The sequence below is a fragment of the Heterodontus francisci genome, chromosome 5 (assembly GCF_036365525.1).
Source record: "Heterodontus francisci isolate sHetFra1 chromosome 5, sHetFra1.hap1, whole genome shotgun sequence".
Taxonomy (NCBI): Eukaryota; Metazoa; Chordata; class Chondrichthyes; order Heterodontiformes; family Heterodontidae; genus Heterodontus; species Heterodontus francisci.
Window position 1 is genome coordinate 71,375,800 of NC_090375.1, and position 24,872 is coordinate 71,400,671.

General features: G+C 43.6%; 1 protein-coding gene across 3 annotated transcripts in view; it reads left to right on the forward strand.

Annotated features, from left to right (window-relative positions):
• pip4p2 (phosphatidylinositol-4,5-bisphosphate 4-phosphatase 2) overlaps positions 1–24,872 on the forward strand; it is a 105,725-nt gene that overhangs the window by 50,258 nt on the left and 30,595 nt on the right. For all 3 annotated transcript variants that reach the window (XM_068030827.1, XM_068030828.1, XM_068030829.1), the window contains exons 4-5: positions 6,284–6,407; positions 24,572–24,624. In XM_068030827.1, coding sequence (XP_067886928.1) covers positions 6,284–6,407; positions 24,572–24,624 — 177 coding nt within the window. The remainder of the gene's footprint in view (positions 1–6,283; positions 6,408–24,571; positions 24,625–24,872) is intronic.

A 24,872-nucleotide genomic window follows, 5' to 3' on the forward strand; every position in this document is an offset into this window, starting at 1 on the left:
GTCAGTGAGTTCGCAAGGGATAGGATCTTGATCTGGAGACCCTTGTACGGCCTATTCTTCCTCATCCTGCTCATTGTAGTCATCATAGTCTATTATGAAGAAATTTCTTCCCACCTCCTCCCCATGATCTTCCATCAGATCATATTACAATCCCTTCCGTTGCTGTGTTGGATCTGCTTCATTATCTGAGGAGTTGCAAATGAAACTGAATGCCGCAATCATCAGCGAACATCCCCACTTCTGACCTTTTGATGGAGGGCAGGTCATTGATGATGTGGCTGAAGATGTTTGGGCCCAGGAATCGGCACAGTGGCGCAGTGGTTAGCACCACAGCCTCACAGCTCCAGCGACCCGGGTTCAATTCTGGGTACTGCCTGTGTGGAGTTTGCATGTTCTCCCTGTGTCTGCATGGGTTTCCTCCGGGTGCTCCGGTTTCCTCCCACATGCCAAAGAATTGCAGGTTGATGGGTAAATTGGCCATTAGCAATTGCCCCTAGTATAGGTAGGTGGTAGGGCAATATAGGGACAGATGGGGATGTGGTAGGAATATGGAATTAGTGTAGGATTAGTATAAATGGGTGGTTGATGGTCGGCACAGACTCGGTGGGCCGAAGGGCCTGTTTCAGTGCTGTATCTCGAAACTAAAACCTTAGGAACTCCTGGGGCTGAGATGATCAGCAAACACAGCAACCTTCCTTTTTGCTAGGTATGACTCCAGCTGGTGGAGAATTTTCCCTCCGATTCCCATGGACTTCAGTTTTACTAGAGCACCTTGATACGTTTTGTTCGAACACTGCCTTGATGTCAAGGGTAGTCACTCTCACCACACCTCTGGAATTCAGTTCTTTCGTCTATTTTGGACCAAGGCTGTAATAAGATCTGGAGCTGAGTGGTTCTGATGAAACTCAAACTAAACAGGTTTGTTGCTCAGTAAGTGCTGCTTGGTAGCACAGTCGTGACACCTTCCATAAATTTGCTGATAATTCTGAGAGTAGGCTGGTGGGGCAGTAATTGGCCAGATTGAATTTGATGTGCTTTTTATAGATAGGACATACCTGGGCAGTTTTCCACTTTGTTGGCTAGATGTCAGTGTTGTAGGTGCATTGGGACAACTTGGCTGGAGACATGGCTAGTTCTGGGGTACACACCTTCTGCACTACAGCTGGGCTGGTGTCAGGGCCCACAAGCTTCACTGTATCCATTGTGTTCAGCTATTTCAGCTATGTTCATATCACATGGGTGAGTCCATTGACTGAAGACTGGCGTCTGTGATGCTGGGGACCTTGGGAGGAGGCCGAGATGGATCATCCACTTGGCACTTCTGACTGAAGATGGTTGCAAATGTTTTGTTTTCTGAACATACTTACTGGCCTCTGCCATCATTGGGGATTTTTTCTTTTATACTCATTCATGGGATGTGGGCATCGCTGGGCAGGCCAGCATATATTGCCCATCCCTAATTGCCCTTGAGAAGGTGGTGGTGAGCTGCTGCCTTGAACTGCTGCAGTCCATGTGGGATAGGTACACGCACAGTGCTGTTAGGAAGGGAGTTCCAGGATTTTGACCCAGCGACGGTGAAGGAGTGCCAATCAAGCAGGCTGTTTTGTTCTGGATGGTGTTGAGCTTCTTGAGTGCTGTTGGAGCTGCACCCATCCAGACAAGTGGAGAGTATTCCATCATACTCCTGACTTGTGCCTTGTAGATGGTGGACAGGCTTTGGGGAGTCAGGGAGTGAGTTACTCGCCACAGGATTCCCAGCCTCTGACCTGCTCTTGCAGTCACGGTATTTATATGGCTAATACAGTTCAGTTTCTAGTCAATGGTAACCTCCAGGATGTTGATAGTGGGGGATTCAGCGATTGTAATGCCATTGAATGTCAACGGGAGATGGTTAGATTCTCTTGTTGGAGATGATCTTTGCCCGGCACTTGTGTGGTGTGAATGTTGCTTGCCAATTATCAGCCCAAGCCTGGATATTGTTCAGGTTTTGGCTGCGTTTCTACACAGACTGCTTCAGTATCTGAGGAGTTGTGAATGGTGCTGAACATTGTGTAATCATCAGCGAACATCCCCTCTTCTGACCTTATGATTGAAGGAAGGTCATTGATGAAGCAACTGAAGATGGTTGGGCCTAGGATGCTATGCTGAGGAACTCCTGCAGTGATGTCCTGGAGCTCAGATGATTGACCTCCAACAACCACAACCATCATCCTTTGTGCTAGGTACGACTCCAGCCAGCGGAGAGTTTTCCCGGTGATTCCCATTGACTCCAGTTTTGCAAGGGCTCCTTGATGCCATACTCGATCAAATGCTGTCTTGATGTCAATGGCAGTCACTCTCACCTCACCTCTTGAGTTCAGCTCTTTTGTCCATGTTTGAACCAAGGCTGTAATGAGGTCAGGAGCTGAGTGGCCCTGACGGAGCCCAAACTGAGCGTCACTGAGCAAGTGCCGCTAGATAGCATTGTCGATGACACCTTCCATCACTTTACTGATCGAGAGTAGACTGATGGGGTGGTAATTGGCCAGGTTTGGCTTGTCCTGCTTTTTGTGTACAGGACATACCTAGGAAATTTTCCACATTGTCGGGTAGATGCCCATGTTGTAGCTGTACTGGAACAGCTTGGCTAGGGGCACAGCAAGTTCTGGAGCACAGATCTTCAGTACTATTGCTGGAATATTGTCAGTATCCAGTGCCTTCAGTTGTTGCTTGATATCACGTGGAGTGAATTGGATTGGCTGAAGAATGATGCTAGGGACTTCAGGAGGAGGCCGAGATGGATCATCCACTCGGCACTTCTGGCTGAAGATTGTTGTAAATGCTTCAGCCTTATCTATTGCACTCATACTGGGCTCCCCCATCATTGAGGATGGGGATATTTGTGGAGCCGCCTCCTCCAGTTATTTGCTTAATTGTCCACCACCATTCACGACTGGATGTAGCAGGACTGCAGAGCTTAGATCTGATCCATGAGTTATGGGATCGCTTAGCTCTGTCTATCGCATGTTGCTTACGTAGTTTGGCACGCAAGTAGTCCTGGGTTGTAGCTTCACCAGGTTGACACCTCATTTTGAGGTATGCCTGGTGCTGCTCCTGGTATGCCCTCCTGTACACTTCATTGAACCAGGGTTGGTCTCCTGGCTTGATGGTAATGGTAGAGTGGGGGATATGTCGGGTTACAGATTGTGGTTGAGTGCAATTCTGCTGCTGCTGATGGCCCACAGCGCCTCATGGATGCCCAGTTTTGCATTGCTGGATCTGTTCTGAATCTATCCCATTTAGCACGGTGGTTGTGCCACACAACACGATGGAGGGTATCCTCAAATGTGAAGAAGGGGTATCACCTCCAAAAAGGACTATGCGGTGTTCATTCCCACCATTCTGGTCATGTATAGATTCATCTGCAACAGGTAGATTTAGGATGTGGTCAAGTAGGTTTTTCCCATGTGTTTACTCTCTTGCAACCTGCTATAGGCCCAAGTCTGTCAGCCATGTCCTTCAGGACTTGGCCGGCTCGGTCAGTAGTGGTGTTACCGAGCCACTCTTGGTGATAGGCTTTGAAGTCTCCCACCCAGAATAAATTATGTGCCTTTGCTACCCGCAAGCACTTCTTTGAAGTGGTATTCATCATAGGCAAGTACTGATGCATCAGGTGAGAGAGGGCAGTCGGTGATAATTAGCAGGAGGCTTCTTTGCTCAGGTTTGACCTGATGCTATGACACTTCGTTGTGTTCAGAGTCAATGTTGAGGACTCCCAAGGCCATTCTCTCAAAATTGTATACCACTGTGCTGCCATCTCTGGTGGATCTGTCCTGTTAATTGTATATTCATTGTGTACGTGACGACCTTTGCCTAGGTGCACACTCGGAGGCCGAGCTTCAAAGCCTCATTGATGCATTCACGGAGGCGTATGAAAGAATGGGCCTTAAGCTAAACATTCGGAAGACAAATAAAAGCAAAATACTGCGGATGCCTGAAATCTGAAATAAAAATAAGAAATGCTGGAACCACTCAGCAGGTCAGGTAGCATCTGTGGAAAGAGAAGCACAGTTAACATTTCGGGTCAGTGATCCTTTGGAACGGTTCCGAAGAAGGGTCACTGACCCGAAACGTTAACTCTGCTTCTCTTTCCACAGATGCTGCCTGACCTGCTGAGTGGTTCCAGCATTTCTTGTTTTTAATTCAGAAGACAGCACAATGCTGTCCCCTAAGTATCTAGATCTATTGCGAACCACTGGACAATGTGGATCACTTCTCCTACCCTGGGAGCCGCGCCTCAGCAAAGGCAGACGTCGACGATGTAACTCAGTATAGCCTCCAGTGTGCCAGCGCTGTCTTAAGTCATCTGAGGAAAAGCGTGTTTGGTTACAGAGACCTCAAACCCGGCACCAAGCTCATGGTCTACAGGCCTGCAGTGTTACCTGCCCTCCTGTATGCGTCGGAAACATGGACACTGTACAGCAGAATCTCAAAGCCTTGAAGAGATATCACCAGCGGTGCTTCCGCAAGATCCTGCAAATTCAGTGGCAGGACATGCGCTCCAATATCAGTGTCCCTCTCAGACCAACATCCCCTGTAGCGAGACACTGGTCATGGCTAGTCAGTTACATTGGGTGGGCCACATCGTCCGCATGCCTGACACATGACTCCCAAAACAAACTTTCTACTCCGAGCTCCGTCATGGCAAGAGGCTACCAGGAGAGCACAGGAAATGCTACAAGGATCCTTAAAGCCTCCCTGAAAAAATGTGACATCTCCACTGATGGAACTTCTTGCCGGAGACCACCCAAAATGGAGAAGAAGCCTCCGCAAAGGTGCCAGCCAGTTCGAACAACATTGACATGCCCAGGCAGCAACCAAGCGCAAACAGCGGAAGGAGCATTCGGAAATTCGAGCATCCCATTCATTCGCCTCAGCAAACACCACCTGCCCCACCTGTGACAGAGTGTGCGGATCCAGAATTGGACTATTCAGTCACCTAAGGACCCAAACCCTGGAGTGGAAGAAAGTCATCCTCGCTTCCGAGGGACTGCCTAAGTTGTGTATCATTGCATGCAGGTAGTGGGCATTAACTAGCGATTCACTTGTTCCCCCTATAAAGAGACACAGATTAAAACTCTGGTTGTTGGGTTAGGTGGTGTATGCTTGTAATGTGTAACTCTGTAAATAAATGCTTATAAAAGTCTGTAAAGATTGACTCCATTCTATCCTTCAACTGGCTTTCTGGAGTATAATATGTCCTGCCTGGTGGGACAAGACTTACTCGGGGATGGTGATGGAAGAGCATGGGACGATGGCTGAAAGATCTGATTCTGAGAGTATGATTGTTAGGCTGTTGCTCGACCGCTGGGACAGATGTTAGTGAGGAGGACTTTGCAGGGTCGACTGGACTGGATGTGCCTTTGTCTTGCTGGATGCCTCAGTTGATGCTGAACTGCGCGCCCAGTTTTGTTGTTAGACTTTTTCATAGTGGTTTGATACAATTGAGTGGCTTGCTTGGCAATTTCAGAGGACAGTTGAGAGTCACCCATATTTCTGTGGGTCTGGAGTCGCATATAGGCCAGTCCAGGTCAGGATGGCAGATTTCCTTCCCTAAAGAACATTAGTGAATCAGATGGGATTTCACAACAATCCAATAGTTTCAGGCTCACCATTACTGATACTAGCTTTTATTCCAGATTTAATTGAATTTAAATTCTCTGTGGTGGGATTTGAACTCATTTCTCTGGAACATTTAGTCCAGGCCTCTGAATTACTGCTGCCACTTGATGCATGTGGCGAGTAGGTAATATGGAGCAGGAACAGACTCATTTGTGCATGGGTAATTTGTAAGTTATAAGCAGTTGTCTATCTCCTGAGTGAGTTTAGTAGAAACTGAAATTGTCCAGTAACCATGAATGCATTTAGTTCTATGCTGACATTCCAGGATTGGCTGTGAGGTTCCAGCAAATTACAATTGGTACTGCGGCTGATTCTGTTCTTCCCAGTACAAAAAAACATGATTTTAAGTAAAAGTATAAATCTTAAGCTGGAAAAGAGTTTAAAATAACTGTTAATGCTATCTTTACTATTAAACAATTAATTTATTACTGAACTAAATTGCTTTAGTTTGGGATTCTTGATTTTATCCACAGGAATCATTGTCCCATAAATGTGGGTGTCTCAGAAGTGGAACTAACTTTGGTTTAATATAATGCCCATAACATGTGACAGAAGTTTTCAGAGTTGTTTGTTAAAGATCAGTATAAAATATCTAATCTAATGTAGCACTTGTTTCTCACAGTAGACGCATAATTAATTTGGGTCCAGTGATGCTGATTCCAGAAGAACAACCTGCTCAGCCTGCCCTGCCAGTGCAACCTGAAGGTACACGTGTGGTATGTGGACATTGTGGGAATACCTTTCTGGTATGTATGCAGTTATTAAGTGAAGAGTTAGTTAATTGATAACCATGAATAGGGAAGATCTGCCAACTCAAGCATTAGTTAGGAGAGACTTAACCATGAAGTAAAATTTTTCATAATGCAGTAACTCCCACCCCAGCACATTGACTTGCTTTGATTAGCAGATGTTCACTGCACATTAGCAGATATTTTGAACTTCTTTCAGCATGTGCCCAGGGTAGAGCACTGCTGATGGGCCCAAGTGCTTTAACTTGCAAGTGGTTTGATGTACAAGGTTAGATTTCCTGACTATTGCATCTGGTAGCATGATTCCTGATTCACTCAAAAGACTTCAGGATTAATTCTACGATTGGGCAATTCAAAAATTAAATCATAAACCTTCATATTCTGTACAAAGCATTACATTGCAAGAGGTCCCCTTCTCTCAGACCCCTAACAATTATAGAGTAATAGAATGGTTACAGCACAGAAGGCAGGCTGAATGGCTTCCAAGTTGCGTTGGCTCTTTTGCCAGTCACCTTAAATATGTGTCCTCTGATTCTCAACTCCTCCGCCAGTGAGAACCGCTTCTCCCTGTCTATTCTGTCTGGAATCATGATTTTGGACACCTCAATCAAATCTTCTCTCATCCTTTTCTTCTCCAAGGAGAACAGCCCCAGCTTGTCTAATCTATTCACGTAACGGAAGTCCCTCATTCCTGGAATCATTCTCATGAATCTTTTTTGCATCCTTGCTCATGCCTTCACATCCATCCTAAAGTGTGGTGCCCAGAATTGGACACAAATCGCCAGTTGAGGCTACACCAGTATTTAACGAAGGTTCACCATAACCTCCTTGCTTTTGTACCCTTTGCCTCAATTGATAAAGCCCAGGATCTCATATGTCTTATTAACTGCTTTCTCAACCTTGCCCTGCCACCTTTAAAGATATGTGCTCATATACCCCCAAGTCCCTCTGCTCCTGTGCCCCCTTTAGAATTGAATCCTTTTATTTTACATTGCCTCTCCTTACGTTTTGGTACAAAGAACATCACTTCTCTGCATTAAATTTCATCTGCTATATGTCCGCCCTTTCCAGCAGCTTGTCTATGTCCTCTTGAAGTTTACAATACTTCCAAGTTTTGTGTCATCTGCAAATATTGTAATTGTGCCATGCACACCTATGTCAAGAGCGTTAATATCGATCAAGAAAAGCAGTAATCCTTGTACCGACCACATGGGACCCCCACTGTATACCTTCCTCCAGTCCGTAAGACAACCATTTACCACTATTCAGGTCTGGCAACATCTGTGGAGAGAGAAGCAAAGTTAACGTTTCAGGCCAGTGACCTTTTATCAGATCAGGTCACTGACCTGAAACGTTAACTTTGCTTCTCTCTCCACAGATGCTGCCAGACCTGCTGAGTATTTCCAGCACTTTTTTTTAGTTTTTGTTTCAAATTTCCAGCATCTGCAGTATTTTGCTTTTATTTTAGTACTTTTATATTTTTAATCTTACATCGATTTTCACTACTTAGTGAATCAAGTTAACGTTGTAAGCCATCTCTTCTACGTGCTGTTGAAGTTCAAACATTATCTAGTACTGCACAGTTAAAGAAATCCATGACTAACACATTCATCACAGGACTAAAACACTTTGTGAGCAGTATATTCTGTTTGGATGCATTATTATCTTCATCCTCTTCCTCAGAATTCTCCTTCATGTGTCATTTTGAGGATCCTGCCTCTGCTTTGGGCAGTTCACTGTGTTACGACCAGGTGAGATAGGGGTCTAGGGGTTCCCTCTCAGCTTTTGCCTGGTCTAACCGTAACGGGGTTTAATTTTAGAAACAATGTTTTTAGCTCTCCCACAGTGAATCCTTGTTCACCACTTTCCAGTTATAAAGCAAAGAAATCAGACAGGCTTTTTTATATTGAAACAAGAAAGGTGGAAGTTTATTCATCTTAAACTCTAATTCGCATAATGGCTACGAATACGCGACGCAGTCACGCAAGCATGCATATGCAATAAACACACGCAGATAGAGATAGGAAAAGTAGAAAGGAATAAAGGGGAAAGATTTGAGGCAATAGATGGATTGTAGTCACAGTCCTTTTGGGTTTGATGTTGAGTCTTTGGTTGCCGGTAAGTCTTGCTGTTGGTTGGGGCCCAGTACACGCTTTAACTTGTTTCGATGTAGGAGTCTTTTCTCTCTTGTGGTTTACGTGTCTTCACTGGGTCTGGAAACTTGTGAGGAAGCGAGAGGCTGTCTTGTTCCAGGTTCAGTTACAATCTGCAGTCTGACCAAAACACTCCTATGAGCACAATTCATAACTACAAGTTGGCCAGCAGGTTAGTCATGTGATGAACTGGCTTCACCACTCCTGCGTTTGTGGATTTCAAAGCTCTCGGTGGGGGGTCGGGGGGGAGGGATGTAGTGCTGTCTCCCACCCCGACAAGATGTGCATCATCATTGCCCAGCTCTATCTCTCTTAATTGAATCAGTGGGCAATTCTTTTACATACGAAAAAACGAATTGGGAGCAGGAGTCAGCCGCTCGGTCCCTCTAGCCTGCTCCGCCATTCAGTAAGTTCATAGCTGAACTGATTACTCCATGTTTTCACCTACCCCCGATAACTTTTCACCCCCTTGCTTAACTCTGCCTTAAAAAAATATTCAAAGAATTTGCTTCCACCGCCTTCTGAGGAAGAGAATTCCAAAGACTCACGACCCTCTGAGAGAAAAAATTTCTCCTCATCTCTGTCTTAAATGGGCGACCCCTTATTTTTAAACAGTGACCCCTAGTTCTAGATTTTCCCACAAGGGGAAACATCCTTTCCACATCCACCCTGTCAAGACCCCTCAGGATCTTTGTATGTTTCAATCAAGTCGCCTCTTACTCTTCTAAACTCCAGCAGATTCAAGCCTAGCTTGTCCAATCTTTCCTCATAAGGCAGCCCGCCCATTGCTGGTATTAGTCCAGTAAACCTTCTGTATACTGCCTTCAACGTCTCTCCAAACACTGTCGCTTAGTATGCACCTTAATATGTCCTCCTGCCAAATGTCTGGTGATTGCTTGTAAAACAAGTCATTTCTTCACTCCAGCAACAGTTTAAAATTAATGTTCACATGACAAAATTAATATGCCTCATTCTTGGCAAGTGGGAGTCTTCAGGACAACTACATAATGATACTTTGAGTCACACCTGAAGCACAATATATATTGATATAGATGAAGGAATTAAATGTAATATATCCAAGTTTGCAAATGACGCAAAGCTGGGTGGGAGTGTGAGCTGTGAGGTGGATGCAGAGAAGCTCCAGTGTGATTTGGACAGGTTCAGTGAGCGGGCAAATACATGGCAGATGCAGAAAAATGTGGATAAATGTGAGGTTATCCACTTTGGTGGCAAAAACAGAAAGGCAGATGATCTGAACGGTGATAGATCGGGAAAGGGGGAGGTGCAGCGAGACCTGGATGTCCTTGTGCACCAGTCGCTGAAAGTAAGCATGCAGGTGCAGCAGGCAGTTAAGAAGGCAAATGGTATGTTGGTCTTCATAGCGAGAGCATTGGAGTACAGGAGCAAGGATGTCTTGCTGCAATTATACAAGGCCTTAGTGAGACCACATCTGGAGTATTGTGTGCAGTTTTGGTCTCTTTATCTGAGGAAGGGTGTTCTTGCTATGGAGGAAATGCAGCGAAGGTTCACCAGACTGATTCCTGGGACGGCAGGACTGACGTATGAAGAAAGATTGGGTCGATTAGGCTTGTATTTGCTAGAGTTTAGAAGAATGAGAGGCGATCTAATAGAAATCTACAAAATTCTAACAGGGTTGGACAGACGAGATGCAGGAAGGATGTTCCCGATGGCGAGGGAGTCCAGGACCAGGAGTCACAGTCTAAAGATAAGGGGTAAGCCATTTAGGACTGAGATGAAGAGAGATTTCTTCACCCAGAGAGTGGTGAACCTGTAGAATTCTCCATCACAGAAAGCAGTTGAGGCCAAATCATTAAATATATTCAAGAAAGAGTTAGATTTAGTTCTTGGGGCTAAAGGGATCCAGGGAGAAAGCGGGAACAGGGTACTAAGTTTGGATGATCAACTATGTTCGTATATGGTGGTGCAGGCTCGCAGGGCCGAATGGCCGCCTCCTGCTTCTATGTTTCTATGCTTCTACCTATTAACTGTTCCTTGGGTATTTCTGGGATTTATTCACCTGTTGTTGCTGTCTTCGTCCTCATCCTCAAACCTCATCCTCATCCTCGTGCTGCTAAAGGTGCTTTTGTCCTCACTCTACCTTTAATCCTTCCATTGTATTGATGCCTGCATCCAGTATCTGGACCATTTCAAAATTTTGCTACGATTGAGTCCTTTATTCTTTGTGTTACCGCAGAATGTCTCATGAGCAAGGTTATGCCTTGTTTCCTTTTTTATAGGGAAATAACCCATGTTCACATATGCACCTCATTCTTTCACTGGTCATATGGTTCAGACACCTGGAACATCGGAGGGTAATCGTACCTCGCCAGATCTTTCTTCTACAGCTTCCAATGTTATAGTCCCGCAACCCAGATGGCCCGCTTCTGCCTCCTTCCCAAAATCCAGAAACAGGACTGCCCTGGTAGACCCATCGTTTCAGCCTGTTCCTGCCCCACTGAACTTATTTCTTCCTATCTTGACTATCTTTTCTCCCCTAGTCCAGTCTCTTCCCAGCTACATCTGTGACTCTTCTGATGACCTATGTCATTTCTACAATTTCCAGTTTCTTGGTCCTAACCACCTCCTCTTTACTATTGACGTCCAATCTCTCTACACCTCCATCCTCCATCAGGACGATCTGAGGGCTCTCCACTTCTTCCTTGAACAGAGGCCCAATCAGTTCCCATCCACCACCACCCTCCTCTGCCTGGCTGAACTTGTCATCACATTGAACAACTTCTCCTTCAACTCCACTCACTTTCTTCAAATATGCGATGTTGCTATGGGTACCCCCATGGGTCCTAGTTATGCCAGTCTTTTTCTGGGGTATGTCGAACATTTCTTGCTCCAGTACTACTCAGGCTTCTTCCCTCAACGTTGATGACTGTATCGGTGCTGTTTCCTGCTCTCGCCCCAAACTGGAAAACTTATCAGCTTTGCTTGCAATTTCCACCCTTCTCTCACCTTTCCATGGTCTATCTCTGACACTTCCCGTTCCTTCCTCGACTTCTCTGTCTACTAATATTCATTCTAAGCCCACCGACTCCCACGGCTACCTTCACTACACTTGCTTATTCTGCTTCCTCTAAGGATTCCATTCCATTCTCCCAGTTTCTGTGTATCGGACGCATCAGTTCTGATGATGCAAACTTCTGATGTCTTCCTTTTTCCTCACCTGAGGATTTCCCCCACTGTGGTTGACAGGGCTGTCAATCGTATCCGACCAATTTCCCACACTACTTCTGCCCTCACACCTTCCCCTCCCTCCCAGAACCGTGACAGGGTTCCCCTTGTTGTCACTTTCTTATTTTCTGTTTTTATCTCACCAGTTTACACTTGCTTTCTGCCATTTTCCACAGTGGCCACGAGGACTATAGTTTTCTGGCTGAATTTTTTTTAAAGTTTCTAACCTACACCTTTAGGCAACTGTCCTCTGCTACCTTATATTACAGAAAGCTAGTTGGTGAAGGCTAGAAATGGAGCCAATCTTTATAAGCTTTTAGAAGCATTTATTTACAAGAGTTGCACATTACAAGCAGATACCTCCTAACACAAAAACCACAATTTGTTTATTTGCCTATTTATAGGGGCACAAGTAATTCCATAGTTATCATTCACCACTGGCATACAATTAAACACAAATAATATACAATGAACAGTTTTTGTTTTGTTTTTATTTCAGATTTCCAGCATCCACAGTATTTTGCTTTTATTATACAATTAACAGTGCCTGATTTTCGATCTCAACTCCACTTTCTCATCCTTAGAGTTGAAATATTTATCGATCTCTGCCTCGAATATACTGAACGACTGTATGTCCAGAACTCTTTGGGATAGAGAATTCTAAAGATTCACAATCTTCAGTGAAGAAATTTCACATTATTTCCATCCTTATCCTGCAACAATGTTCCCTCGTTCTAGACACACCAGCCAATGGAAACAGCCTCTTCTGTATCCAGCCTGTTAAGCCCTAAACAGTGCCGACAAGATCTGCTATCTTGCTGGGAGTGCTCGATCATTGAATTAGCTCTTATATTTGGAATAACCTGGGCTATGCGGATCAAAATTCCTTTTCTGCCACTCAGTGTTTTTATGTTTTAATTCACGAAGATAAATTGAATTTGTTTCTAGTACAGCAATGAAAATTGCGAGTAGAGGGAGGTAGTCCTATTTAAATCAAAATGCATGGGGTGCAAATGATGCAGATATTGTTTAAGTTGCATTTTGAGCATGAGAGCTGAGGACATCGTTTTAAAATTAACCAGCATCAAGTGAAACTGGAAATTGGAAGATTTTTTTCTGTGGAATGGTGATTGAAGACTTCAGTGAAAAGATGGGCTTTGGGAATGTTTCAAAGGAGGAGAGGTTGTAAGGTGCAGGGGTTTGGGGAGAGAGTTCCAGACTGCAGGGCCCAGTTATCTGACAGCTCCATCAGTCATTGGGTGAAAGAAGAGCGAGTGACCGGGAAGGTTGCAGTCAAAAAACTGAAGCATGTGTGGTGAAGGGAAGTCTGGGGAAAGATGCAGTGGTAGCATAGAAACATAGAAAATAGGAGCAGGAGTAGGCCTTTCGGCCCTTCGAGCCTGCTCCGCCATTCATTTATGATCATGGCTGATCATCCAACTCAGTAACCTGTTCCTGCTTTCGCCCCATACCCTTTGATCTCTTTAGACCTAACAGCTATATATAACTGCTTCTTGAAAAAATACAATGTTTTGGCCTCAACTGCTTTCTGTGGTAGCGAATTCCACAGGCTCACCACTCTCTGGGTGAAGAAATTTCTCCTCATCTCAGTCCTGAAAGGTTTACCTTGTATCCTTAGACTATGACCCCTGGTTCTGGACTCCCCCACCATCAGGAGCATCCTTCCTGCATCTACTCTGACAAGTCCTGTTAGAATTTTCTATAGATTTCTATGAGATCCCCCCTCACTCTTCTGAACTCCAGCGCAGTGGTTAGCACCGCAGCCTCACGGCTCCAGTGACCCGGGTTCAATTCTGGGTACTGCCTGTGCGGAGTTTGCAAGTTCTCCCTGTGTTTGCGTGGGGTTCCTCCGGGTGCTCCGGTTTCCTCCCACAGCCAAAAGACTTGCAGGTTGATAGGTAAATTGGCCATTAGCAATTGCCCCTAGTGTAGGTAGGTGGTAGGGAAATATAGGGACAGTTGGGGATGTGGTAGGAATATGGGATTAGTGTAGCATTAGTATAAATGGGTGGTTGATGGTCGGCACAGACTCGGTGGGCTGAAGGGCCTGTTTCAGTGCTGTATCTCTCAAAAAAAAAAAATATATATATATATAATCCTAACCGACTCCATCTCTCCTCATACGTCAGTCCCGCCATCCCAGGAATCAGTGTGGTAAACCTTCGCTGCACTCCCTGTAAAGCAAGGACATCCTTCCTCAGATAAAAAGACCAAAACTGCACACACTATTCCAGGTGTGGCCTCACCAAGGCCCTGTATAATTGCAGCAAGACATCCCTGCTCCTCCACTTAAATCCTCTCGCTATGATGGCCAACAAACCATTTGCCTTTTGTACCGCCTGTTGGACTTGCACGCTTACTTCAGCGACTGGTGTACGAGAACACCCAGGTCTCGCTGCATATTCCCCTCTCTGTTAATATCCGTTCAGATAATCTGCCTTCCTGTTTTTGTGACTACAGTGGATAACCTCATATTTATCCACATTATACTGCATCTGCCATGCATTAGCCCACTCACGCAACTTGTTCAAATCACCATGAAACCTCTCTGCATCCTCCTCCCAACTCACCTTCCCGCCCAGTTTTGTGTCATCTGCAAATTTGGAGATATTGCATTTAGTTCCCTCATCTAAATCATGAATATATATTGTGAATAACTGGGGTCCGAGCACCGATCCCTGCAGTACCCCACCAGTCACTGCCTGCCATTCGGAAAAAGACCCATTTGTCCCTACTCTGTTTCCTGTCTGCCAACCAATTTTCTATCCATCGCAATACACTACCCCCAATCCCATGTGCTTTAATTTTACACGCTATTCTCTTATGTGGGACTTTGTCGAAAGCCTTCTAAAAGTCCAAATAAACCACATCCACTGGCTCCCCCTCATCAACTCTACTAGTTACATCCTCGAAGAATTCTAGTAGATTTGTCAAGCATGATTTCCCTTTTCCTAAATCCATGCTGACTCTGCCCGATTCTACCACTGTTCTCTAAATGCTCTGCTATAAAATCTTTGATAATGGACTCTAGAATTTTCCTCACTTCCAACGTCAGGCTGACTGGTCTGTAATTCCCTGCTTTCTCTCTACCCCCCTTTTTAAATAGTGGGTTACATTAGCTACTCTCCAATCTGTAGGAACTGTTCCAGAGTCGACAGACTCTTGGAAGATGACCACCAATGCATCCACTATTTCTAGGGCCACTTCCTTAAGTAGTCTGGGATGCAGACCATCAGGCCCTGGGGATTTATCGGCCTACAATCCCATCAATTTCCCCAACACCATTTCTCTAGTAATACTGATTTCCTTCAGTTCCTCTCTCTCACTAAACCCTGTGTTCCCCAGCATTTCTGGTATGATATTTATGTTCTTCTTTGTGAAGACAGAACCAAAGTATGCATTTAGTTGGTCAGCCATTTCTTTGTTCCCCATAATAAATTCCCCTGTTTCTGACTGTAAGGGACCTACATTTGTCTTCACCAATCTTTTTCTCTTCACATACCTATAGAAACTTTTACAGTCAGTTTTTATGTTCCCTGCAAGCTTGCTCTCGTACTCTATTTTCCCCTCCTTAATCAATCCCTTGGTCCTCCTTTGCTGACTTCTAAACTGCTCCCAATCCTCAAGATCTGTTGTTTTTTCTGGAAGATTTATATGCCTCTTGGATCTAATGCTATCTCTAATTTCCCTTGTAAGCCATGGTTTGGTTACCTTCAATAATTTCAGAGCACGGTGAGCTCCATTTTACTTATATTTTCAGTTTTTTTTCTTTTTCCTTTTTTAAAATATATTTTTTGTGTTTATTTTATTTTATTTCATCTTAGTTTGTTCAGTTTGCTTACCCACTTTTTTTTTCATGTTTGTACTTGCGGCTGTTCAATTTTCAGTCTGTTAACACCCTATCTGTACTAATGCTTTGTCTTTCAACACACCATTAACATATTATTTGCCTTTGCTCCACGACCTTCTGGTCAGCTATTCTGTGACTTGTCCTATTTACACCTGCTTTGTTATCTCTTGCCTCATCCCCGCTTTACTTGCTTATAACCTTTCACATTTCTAAAATTTGCCAGTTCTGAAGAAAGGTTAGTGACCTGAAACGTTAACTCTGCTTCTCTCTCCACAGATGCTGCCACACCTGCTGAGTATTTCCAGCATTTCTTGTTTTTATTTCAGATTTCCAGCATCCGTAGTATTTTGCTTTTATTTTAGTTTGGTTACCCTCCCCGTTTTACTTTTGCGCCAGACAGAGATTAACAATTGTTGCAGCTCATCCCTGCGCCCTTTAAATGTTTGCCATTGTCTATCCACCATCATCCCTTTAAGTAACGTTTCTCCATCCGTCATAGCCAATACCTTCGTAGTTTCTTTTACTAAGGTTCAGGACCCTAGTCTCAGAATCAGCTAAGTCACTCTCCATCTTGATGAAGAATTCTAACATATTGTGGTTGCTCATCCCCAAGGGGTCTTGCACCACTCGATTGTCAATTATTTCTCTCTCATTACACAATACCCAGTCTAGGATAGCCTGTTCTCCAGTTGGTTCCTCAACGTATTGGTCCAGAAAACCATCCTGTATACACTCCATGAATTCCTCCTCTATGGTATTGTGACTAATTTGATTTGCCCAATCTATATGCAGATATTGGCTAGCTGAAAGAAGACAGAGGGTGGTGGTTGATGGCAAATGTTCATCCTGGAGTTTAGTTACTAGTGGTGTACCGCAAGGATCTGTTTTGGGGCCACTGATGTTTGTCATTTTTATAAATGACCTGGAAGAGGGTGTAGAAGGGTGGGTTAGTAAATTTCCGGATGACACTAAGGTAGGTGGAGTTGTGGATAGTGCCGAAGGATGTTGTAGGGTACAGAGGGACGCAGATAGGCTGCAGAGCTGGGCTGAGAGATGGCAAATGGAGTTTAATGCGGAAAAGTGCGAGGTGATTCACTTTGGAAGGAGTAACAGGAATGCAGAGTACTGGGCTAATGGGAAGATTCTTGGTAGTGTAGATGAACAGAGAGATCTTGGTGTCCAGGTACATAACCTGGGTAGCAACCTTCAGGGATTTAATAGGGCTGTTAAGAAGGCATATGGTGTGTTGGCTTTTATTAGTAGGGGGATCGAGTTTCGGAGCCACGAGGTCATGCTGCAGCTGTACAAAACTCTGGTGAGACCGCACCTGGAGTATTGCGTGCAGTTCTGGTCACCGCATTATAGGAAGGATATGGAAGCTATGGAAAGGGTGCAGAGGAGATTTACTAGGATGTTGCCTGGTATGGAGGGAAGGTCTTACGAGGAAAGGCTGAGGGACTTGAGGTTGTTTTCGTTAGAGAGAAGGAGGAGGAGAGGTGACTTAATAGAGACATATAAGATAATCAGAGGGTTAGATAGGGTGGATAGTGAGAGTCTTTTTCCTCGGATGGTGATGGCAAACACGAGGGGACGTAGCTTTAAGTTGAGGGGTGATAGATATCGGACAGATGTCAGAGGTAGTTTCTTTACTCAGAGAGTAGTAGGGGCGTGGAACGCCCTGCCTGCAACAGTAGTAGACTCGCCAACTTTAAGGGCATTTAAGTGGTCGTTGGATAGACATATGGATGAAAATGGAATAGTGTAGGTCAGATGGTTTCACAGGTCGGTGCAACAACGAGGGCCGAAGGGCCTGTACTGCGCTGTAATGTTCTAATTCTAATTAAATTCAGCCATAATTACAGATGTTCCTTTATCTCATGCGCCTCTAATTTCCTGTTTAATGCCATTCCCAATGTCACAGTTTGGGGGTCTATATACAACCCCCACTCATGTTTTTTGTTCCTTAGTGTTTCTCAGCTCTACCCATAAGGATTCCACATCGTTAGAGCTAATATCCTTCCTCACTATTGCATTAATTTCCTCTTTAACCAGCAATGCAGCTCCGCCTTTTGCTTTTTGTCTGTCCTTCCTAAATACTGAATACCCCTGGACATTAATTTCCCATTCCTGGTCACCTTGCAGCCATGTCTCTGATCCTGACTATATCATACCCGTTTACATCTATTTGCGCGATTAATTCGTTCACTTTATTGCGTGTGCTCTGCGCGTTAAGGCACAAAGCCCTAAGGCTTGTCTTTTTAACATTACTTGTCCCCTTCCCACTATTTTGCACTGTGGCCCTGTTTGAATCTGGCCCTTGATTTCTCTGCCTATCACTTTTATTTTTATTTATTTGTTTTTTATTTAGAGATACAGCACTGAAACAGGCCCTTCGGCCCACCGAGTCTGTGCCGACCAAGAACCACCCATTTATACTAACCCTACGGCAATCCCATATTCCCTACCCCCTACCTACACGAGGGGCAATTTACAATGGCCAATTTACCTATCACCTGCAAGTCTTTGGCAGTGGGAGGAAACCGGAGCACCCGGCGAAAACCCACGCGGTCACAGGGAGAACTTGCAAACTCCGCACAGACAGTACCCAGAATTGAACCCGGGTCCCTGGAGCTGTGAGGCTGCGGTGCTAACCACTGCGCCACTGTGCCGTCTTATTCCCCTTACTGTCTTTTGTTCTTGTCTTTGATCCCCCCTCCTCTGACTCCTTGCAAAGATTCCCATCCACATGCCATTTTAGTTTAAACCCTCCCCAACCACTCTAGCAAATATTCCCCCGAGGACATCAGTCCCGGTCCTGCCCAGGTGTAACCTGTCCAGTTTGTACTGGTCCCACCTCCCCCAGAACCGGTCCCAATGTCCCAGGAATCTATAACCCTCCCCTTCACACCATCTCTTCAGCCACATATTCATCCGCTATATCCTGCTATTTCTACTCTGACTATCACGTGGCCCTGGTAGTAATCCTGAGATCACTACCTTTGAGGTCCTACTGTTCAACTTACTTCCTAACTCCCTATATTCTGCTTTTAGGACCACATCCTATTTTTTTTTACCTATGTTGTTTGTACCAATGTGTACCACGACCACTGGCTGTTCACCCTCCCCCTTCAGAATGTCCTGTAACTGCTCTGAGACATCCTTGACCTAGCACCAGGGAGGAACATGCCATCCTGGAGTCTCTTTTGCAGCCACAGAAACACCCATCTATTCCCCTTACAATTGAATCTCCTATAACGATTGCATTCCAACACTTTTAACTCCTCCCCTGTGCAGTCGAGCCAACCATGGTGTAACAAATTGGGATGTTGCTGCTTTCCCAGAGAGGCCATTCTCCCCAACAGTATTCAAAGCAGTATATCTGTTTTGCAGGGGAATAGCCATAGGAGATTCCTGCACTGCCTGCCTAGTCCTCTGGCTCTGCCTGGTGGTCACCCATTCCCTTCCTGCCTGTGGGGTCTGAGCCTGCGTTGTGACCGCCTCTCTATACGTGCTATCAACGATACTCTCCGCCTCGTGGATGCTCCACAGTGTCCCCAGCTGCCGCTCCAGCTCCGAAACCCGGGCTTCCAAGAGCGGCAGCTGGAGTCACTTCCTGCACACATGCCGGTCCCGGGCACTGGAAATGTTCCCGGCTTCCGACATGGAAGCACACCAAGGCTTTGAGCTCTCCTGCCATGACTTAACCCTTTAAATTAACCTTTTGGAAGATCTTAATGTCAAATAATATCAGTTACTCTCGGCCCCTTCTTCCCTGGTCCTATAGAACTCCCAAAAAAAACACTGCATACTATATTTGAAAAAAAAAACTGTAAACCTTTCTCACCTTAGATACTTACCCAGCTATTTAGAGTTATTCCCTAATAGCATTGACTCACCAACCAATCACCTTGCAGCTTTCCTGTGACGTCACTTGATTTTTCTCTTTTTTATAAAAACTCCTGTGCTTTGGAAGAGGTCCGACTGCTCTCTGCTCCTGAAGGTAAGTGAAGGCCCCGGGTCCCGTGCTGGATTTATCCGCTTCCCGTTCTGGTTGTTTCCACACAGGTCTGACTGCTCTCCGCTCCTGAAGGTAAACATAGCATGGAGCAAGGCCATGGGTGTATTTGAAGACCAGGATGAAAATTTTATGTTCAGTGCAGTGGGAGATAAAGAGCCAGTGTAGGCTACTGAGCAGAGCTTAGGGAATTTTCTATGAGTTGGAGTTCATGGAATATGGACAGAGGAATACAACATCAAGTGATTGGAGGAATAGTCTGGAGGTGACAAAAACATGTATGAGGGTTTCAGTGGCAGAAGGGTTTAGGTAGGGTGGAGGCAACTAGTATTGCAGAGATAGAAATAGTGGTTTTAGCAATGGAGAAGATGTGGGTTTGAAGTTCAGGTCAGGGGCGAATCCGAATCCCAAGGTTTCACATGGTCTTGTTTGGTCTGAGAGAGAAGGGGATGAAATATATGTTAATGGAGCAGACTTGGTTTTCGGACAAGCAGTATGACAGCATGGTGATGGCTATGAGGTTGTGTGAAATGGTGGATATTGTTGGTGTACGTTTGGAAACTGACCCAATACTTGAATATAATCTTGGCGGGCAGCTAATAAATGGAAAAAAAGGAGGGGGCCAAGAATAGATCCTTGTTTCTATCTTGTTAAGCAGTCCAAAAAGATCCTCAGTTCCAGATACTGTGTTACGACCAGGTGAGAGAGAGTTCTAGGGTTCCCTTTCAACTTTCACCTGGTCTTAGTGTAACAGGGTTTAATTTTAAACACACTGTTTTCAACTCCCCCTTGGTGAATCCTTGTTCACTGCTTTCCAATTATAAGGCAAAGAAACCAGCACAAACAGGCTTTCTTAGAGTTAAAGAAAGGTTAAAATTTATTAAACTTAAACTCTAATTCGGTTAACGCCTACTGAAACATGATGCACCCACGCTGGTACGCATATGCGATACACGCATGCAAATAGAAAAAGAAAAGAGAAGAATAAAAATAAAGTGGGAAAGTTTGTGGCAATATCTGAAGAGTTGTTATGGTTCTTCGAGCTCACTGTAGGGTCCTTGATTGTAGGTAGATCTTGCTTTTCGTTGGGGCCCAGTATTTTTCTTAAACCTTGTTCGCTGTAGGAGACTTTTTTCTCTTGGGGTTCATATGTCTTCATTGGATTCAGAGGCTTGCGAGACAGAGATGGCAACAGGCAGAAGCGATCTTCAGTCCAGGAGCAAACTGCTTTCTTCCCAAACTGTTTGTACAAATTCAAAAAACACAGGATGCCCAGCAGGTCAGTCATGTGACTAAATGGTTTGACCATGCCCATTTGTGTATTTGGCCATCTTAGCAGTCAGCCTGGAATGCGAGCTCCCCCCACCTTCAATGTCTGGTGATCAGAAGTCCATTGTGGCTTGAATGTGTCAGGGAATGGCTGCTTTGTCCTTCCAAACACTCTCTGTTAATATGCAAATGTCTTTTCCAGCCACGGCTGCTCTGTTTAACAAGTCCTTTCTTCACTCCAGTAACGGTTTAAAATCAGTGTTCATGACAAAATTAATGTGCCTCGTTCATGGCAGGTGGGGGCCTAGCATGACATACTGTCTGTGCAAAACTTCACACTAATTGCAGTTGCCTTTCTGAACTGAAGGGATAGCTGGTTCTGTGCCTTGAGAAAGATTTTTTTTTTAATCCAGATTTGTCAATATTATAAATGTCTCAGGAGTTTTGTTTGAGAGATGGAAAATCATCAGTCACCCCTGTTAACCTCAATCTTTTTGCTGATTGCCTTAAATTTAAAATCATGTCACTTTTTAAAGCAACCCAGCGATCAATTTGAGTATTTAAAGTTTTTGATGTCTAAAGAACAGGAAAAATTTTCATCCTTTGGTTGTGTCATATCACCCAACACTGGAATGTTACTCTCTCTGGCTGTTATAAACCAGTGAAAGACTCCAAGGTCTTCATGACTCATATTACCGATTTTGTTTTCTCTGGATTGATGTTTCCTCTTCGATGATAGCAGACTTGACTTTTCATCTGTTGGCCCACATGGGTGCAGTAGTTTTCTATGCTAAGCTGAGTTCTTTGCATATCATGGCTTGCGATTTTCTTTTATGGTCCAAATCATAGATTTGAAGTTTAATTTTCAGAGAAACAGAAGTTCTCTTACTTGCCATCTTCACGGACATACCTGTTTCCTTGTTGCATTGTTTCCCCATGCCCTTTGCTTGTATGCAGGCTGTCTTATCAGGCAGCTAACATATACATCAAGCAGGATTCACCTCCAATTGTTAGCTTTGAATTAGCCTCAGTTCAAATTCCATCAATCTGGGTCGATCCTGCTTAAATGCTCATTTAGTAGGGCTGATTTTCAATTGGAAACAGTCTGGTCTTTCCATTGGGATCTTCCGGACTAAGAGTTCATTATAAGCATGGTTCGTTATAGTCAAATTAGCCTGTATGTGCTACCGTGGCTGTGGGATGCTGGATGTAACAAAACAAAACACCATTGTGATCTGGACAGAATCTCTGTCTCAATCATGAAATCTGCTTTATTCTCTCCATAACTAGGTGAGTCATTGTTTCATTCGGTTTATAAACTCCTTTATTCCACAGTAGACAAAACATACAGATGGTGTCACTTATTATACTCAGTTCAACTTACCATGTGCTGTTAGAAAAATAAAAAACATGCTTCTTACTTGCTCTAGAAAGTTAGCTTCACTCCATTATCTGTCCTGCTTACTATGCAGAGATTATTTCACTTCTGCAGCCTTTTGCCCCTTCTTCCCTTTTACAACCTTTCTGCTGCTTGACCTCATTTGCAGCTTTTCTGTTGCATGACTGACATCAGATGTGTTAATTGTTTTTATATTCAAAGGTCAGAGTTCAAAGGAATTTCTTAACACTATGGTGGGCAAGTTGTCTCGTGAATGATTAGGCATTGTCCACAAACGGGCCATTGTTTGCAATCGATGCAAAACAACTGCAGTCCTGCATTTGAATCACTTCTCTGCCTATGAATGACCGATCTAACATGGGATAAACCTAACTGAAGAAATTACTCCCTTTTAAGCTTAACATTAAGAAAGATGTCAGGGGCCTATTCGTTTAAAAGTTGGCCACACTGAGCTTAAAGTATTGATAATAGCAGGCACAGGAAAGTTGTGGGGGTGGGGTAGAATGGTGGGAAGGAGAGGTGCTTAATCCATGTATGGCAACTGTTATCAGGTTGTATGAGAGAAATTCAGTTTGGGAAAGTAGTATTACTTCATTTCTTGTTAACCTGGTCATTTTAGACCATTGTGTAATTCTGAAATTGAATATGGAAGCAGCTCAAAACCTGTAAGGTTCAAGCAGCTTATTTGTTAACAAATGATAAATCAGCAAAATAATTTGTAGTTATATTTTTCAGTCAGCATAAGAAATTATCTCACTTGGGCACTATGGAGCTTCTTGCACTGCAGATGAGCTAACTTGTACATCCTCAGTTTGACATGTAGAAGAAATGTTCAAGAACAATCTGGTCATTTCTATGATCATACTTTAGCGTAATACTATTTCTCTGGCGGAAAGATTGAACTTTGTGGCTACTTCCAGTCAATTTGAGCCCAATTTTTAGAAATAGTTCCATATCTAAAATGGACAGAGACCTAAACAGCATAACACAAATAATATTTTTAAGGGGGAAAAGGTATTTTAGTTGGAAATTAAATTTAATGCACAGAACTGTGAAGTGATGTACATCGGTAGGAAGAATGAGGAGAGGAAATATGAACAAAATAGTACATTTTTAAAAGGAGTACAGGAATAGAGAGCTGGCGATTGTATGTACACAAATCTTTGAAGGTGGCAGGACAAGTTGAGAAGGCTGTTTAAAAAGGCATATGGAATCCTTGGCTTTATAAATAGAGGTATACTGTACAGAAGCAAGGTAGTTATACTAAATCTTTATATAATAAATAAATAAACACTGATTAGGCCCCATTGGGGCATTATGGCCAATTTTGGGCACTAAACCTTGGAAGGAGGGCCTTCGAGAAGCTGCAGAGGAGATTTACTGGAATAGTATCAAGGATGAAAGGCTTGTTACGTAGCGAAACTAGAGAAGCTGAGGTGTTCTTCAAGAAGGTTAAGGGGAGAATTTTTAGAGGTGTTCAAAATCATGAAGGCTTTTAATAGAGTAAATAAAGAGAAAATTTTTCCAGTGGCTGAAGGATTGGTGACCATAGGACACAAATTTAAGGTAATTGACAAAAGAACCAGAGGTGATATGAGTGGGGAAAAAAAGTGAATTGTGATTTTGATTACACTGCTGATAAGTGTGGAAGCAGATCCAGTAATAGCTTTCAAAAGAGACTTGGATAAATACTTGAAGCGGGAAAACTTGCAGGGCTATAGGGAAAGAGCAGAGGATTATGACTAACTGGATAGTTGTTTCAAAGAGAATGGGCTGAATGGCGTTCTGTGCTGTGTCATTTTGAGTCTATGATTCTATAAAATGAATCTGGAAGTTCTCTGAATCTCTCAAAGTCTAAGGATTACATTTAATATTATAGATAAGGGTCTCGCCTAATGCAAGAAAATCTTAAGATTTTTATGAGCCATTGTGGTGCATTGTGTTTATTTGTTTTAGCTATTTAAGATTCCCATAATCCAAATGCAAGTCATTAAATTGAACAACTCTATTTCCGAACACTGAAACAATTTTTGTTACATCATGGGAAACTTTCTGTGGATGTATGATGCTGCAATTGAAAGATGTATTAAACTTTTTTCCTTACAAGGTAATTTAGATTTAGAACATTAAAATGGATGAAGAAAAAAAGTTTAATGCTTGAGAAATGGAAAGTTCCTTGTGACCTTTAGAGACATTTTAGGAAATAAAAAGTTTTTGTCCCTGACCTGATTTTGTTTTGTTTATTTACAGTGGATGGAAGTTAGGTTCAACACTCTGGCAAAATGCCCACACTGCAAAAGAATGTAAGTTCAAATCATTTTATGGCAGATGTGATTCTGATGTCATCATATCAGCTGCATTTATCTTCTTTGGAAGTCATTTCTCTCTCTCTCTCTCTCACTCTGTTTCATCCAAAGGTTAAAGACCTTTTCAAAAACATTGTTATAAGGATGTGAATGATTCATTGTTCATAGACAACGCTATTCACTCAAAAATAATAAAAGATGTACTTTTATGTAATGTAATTTGATTTTAGAGATTGCCAAATGTG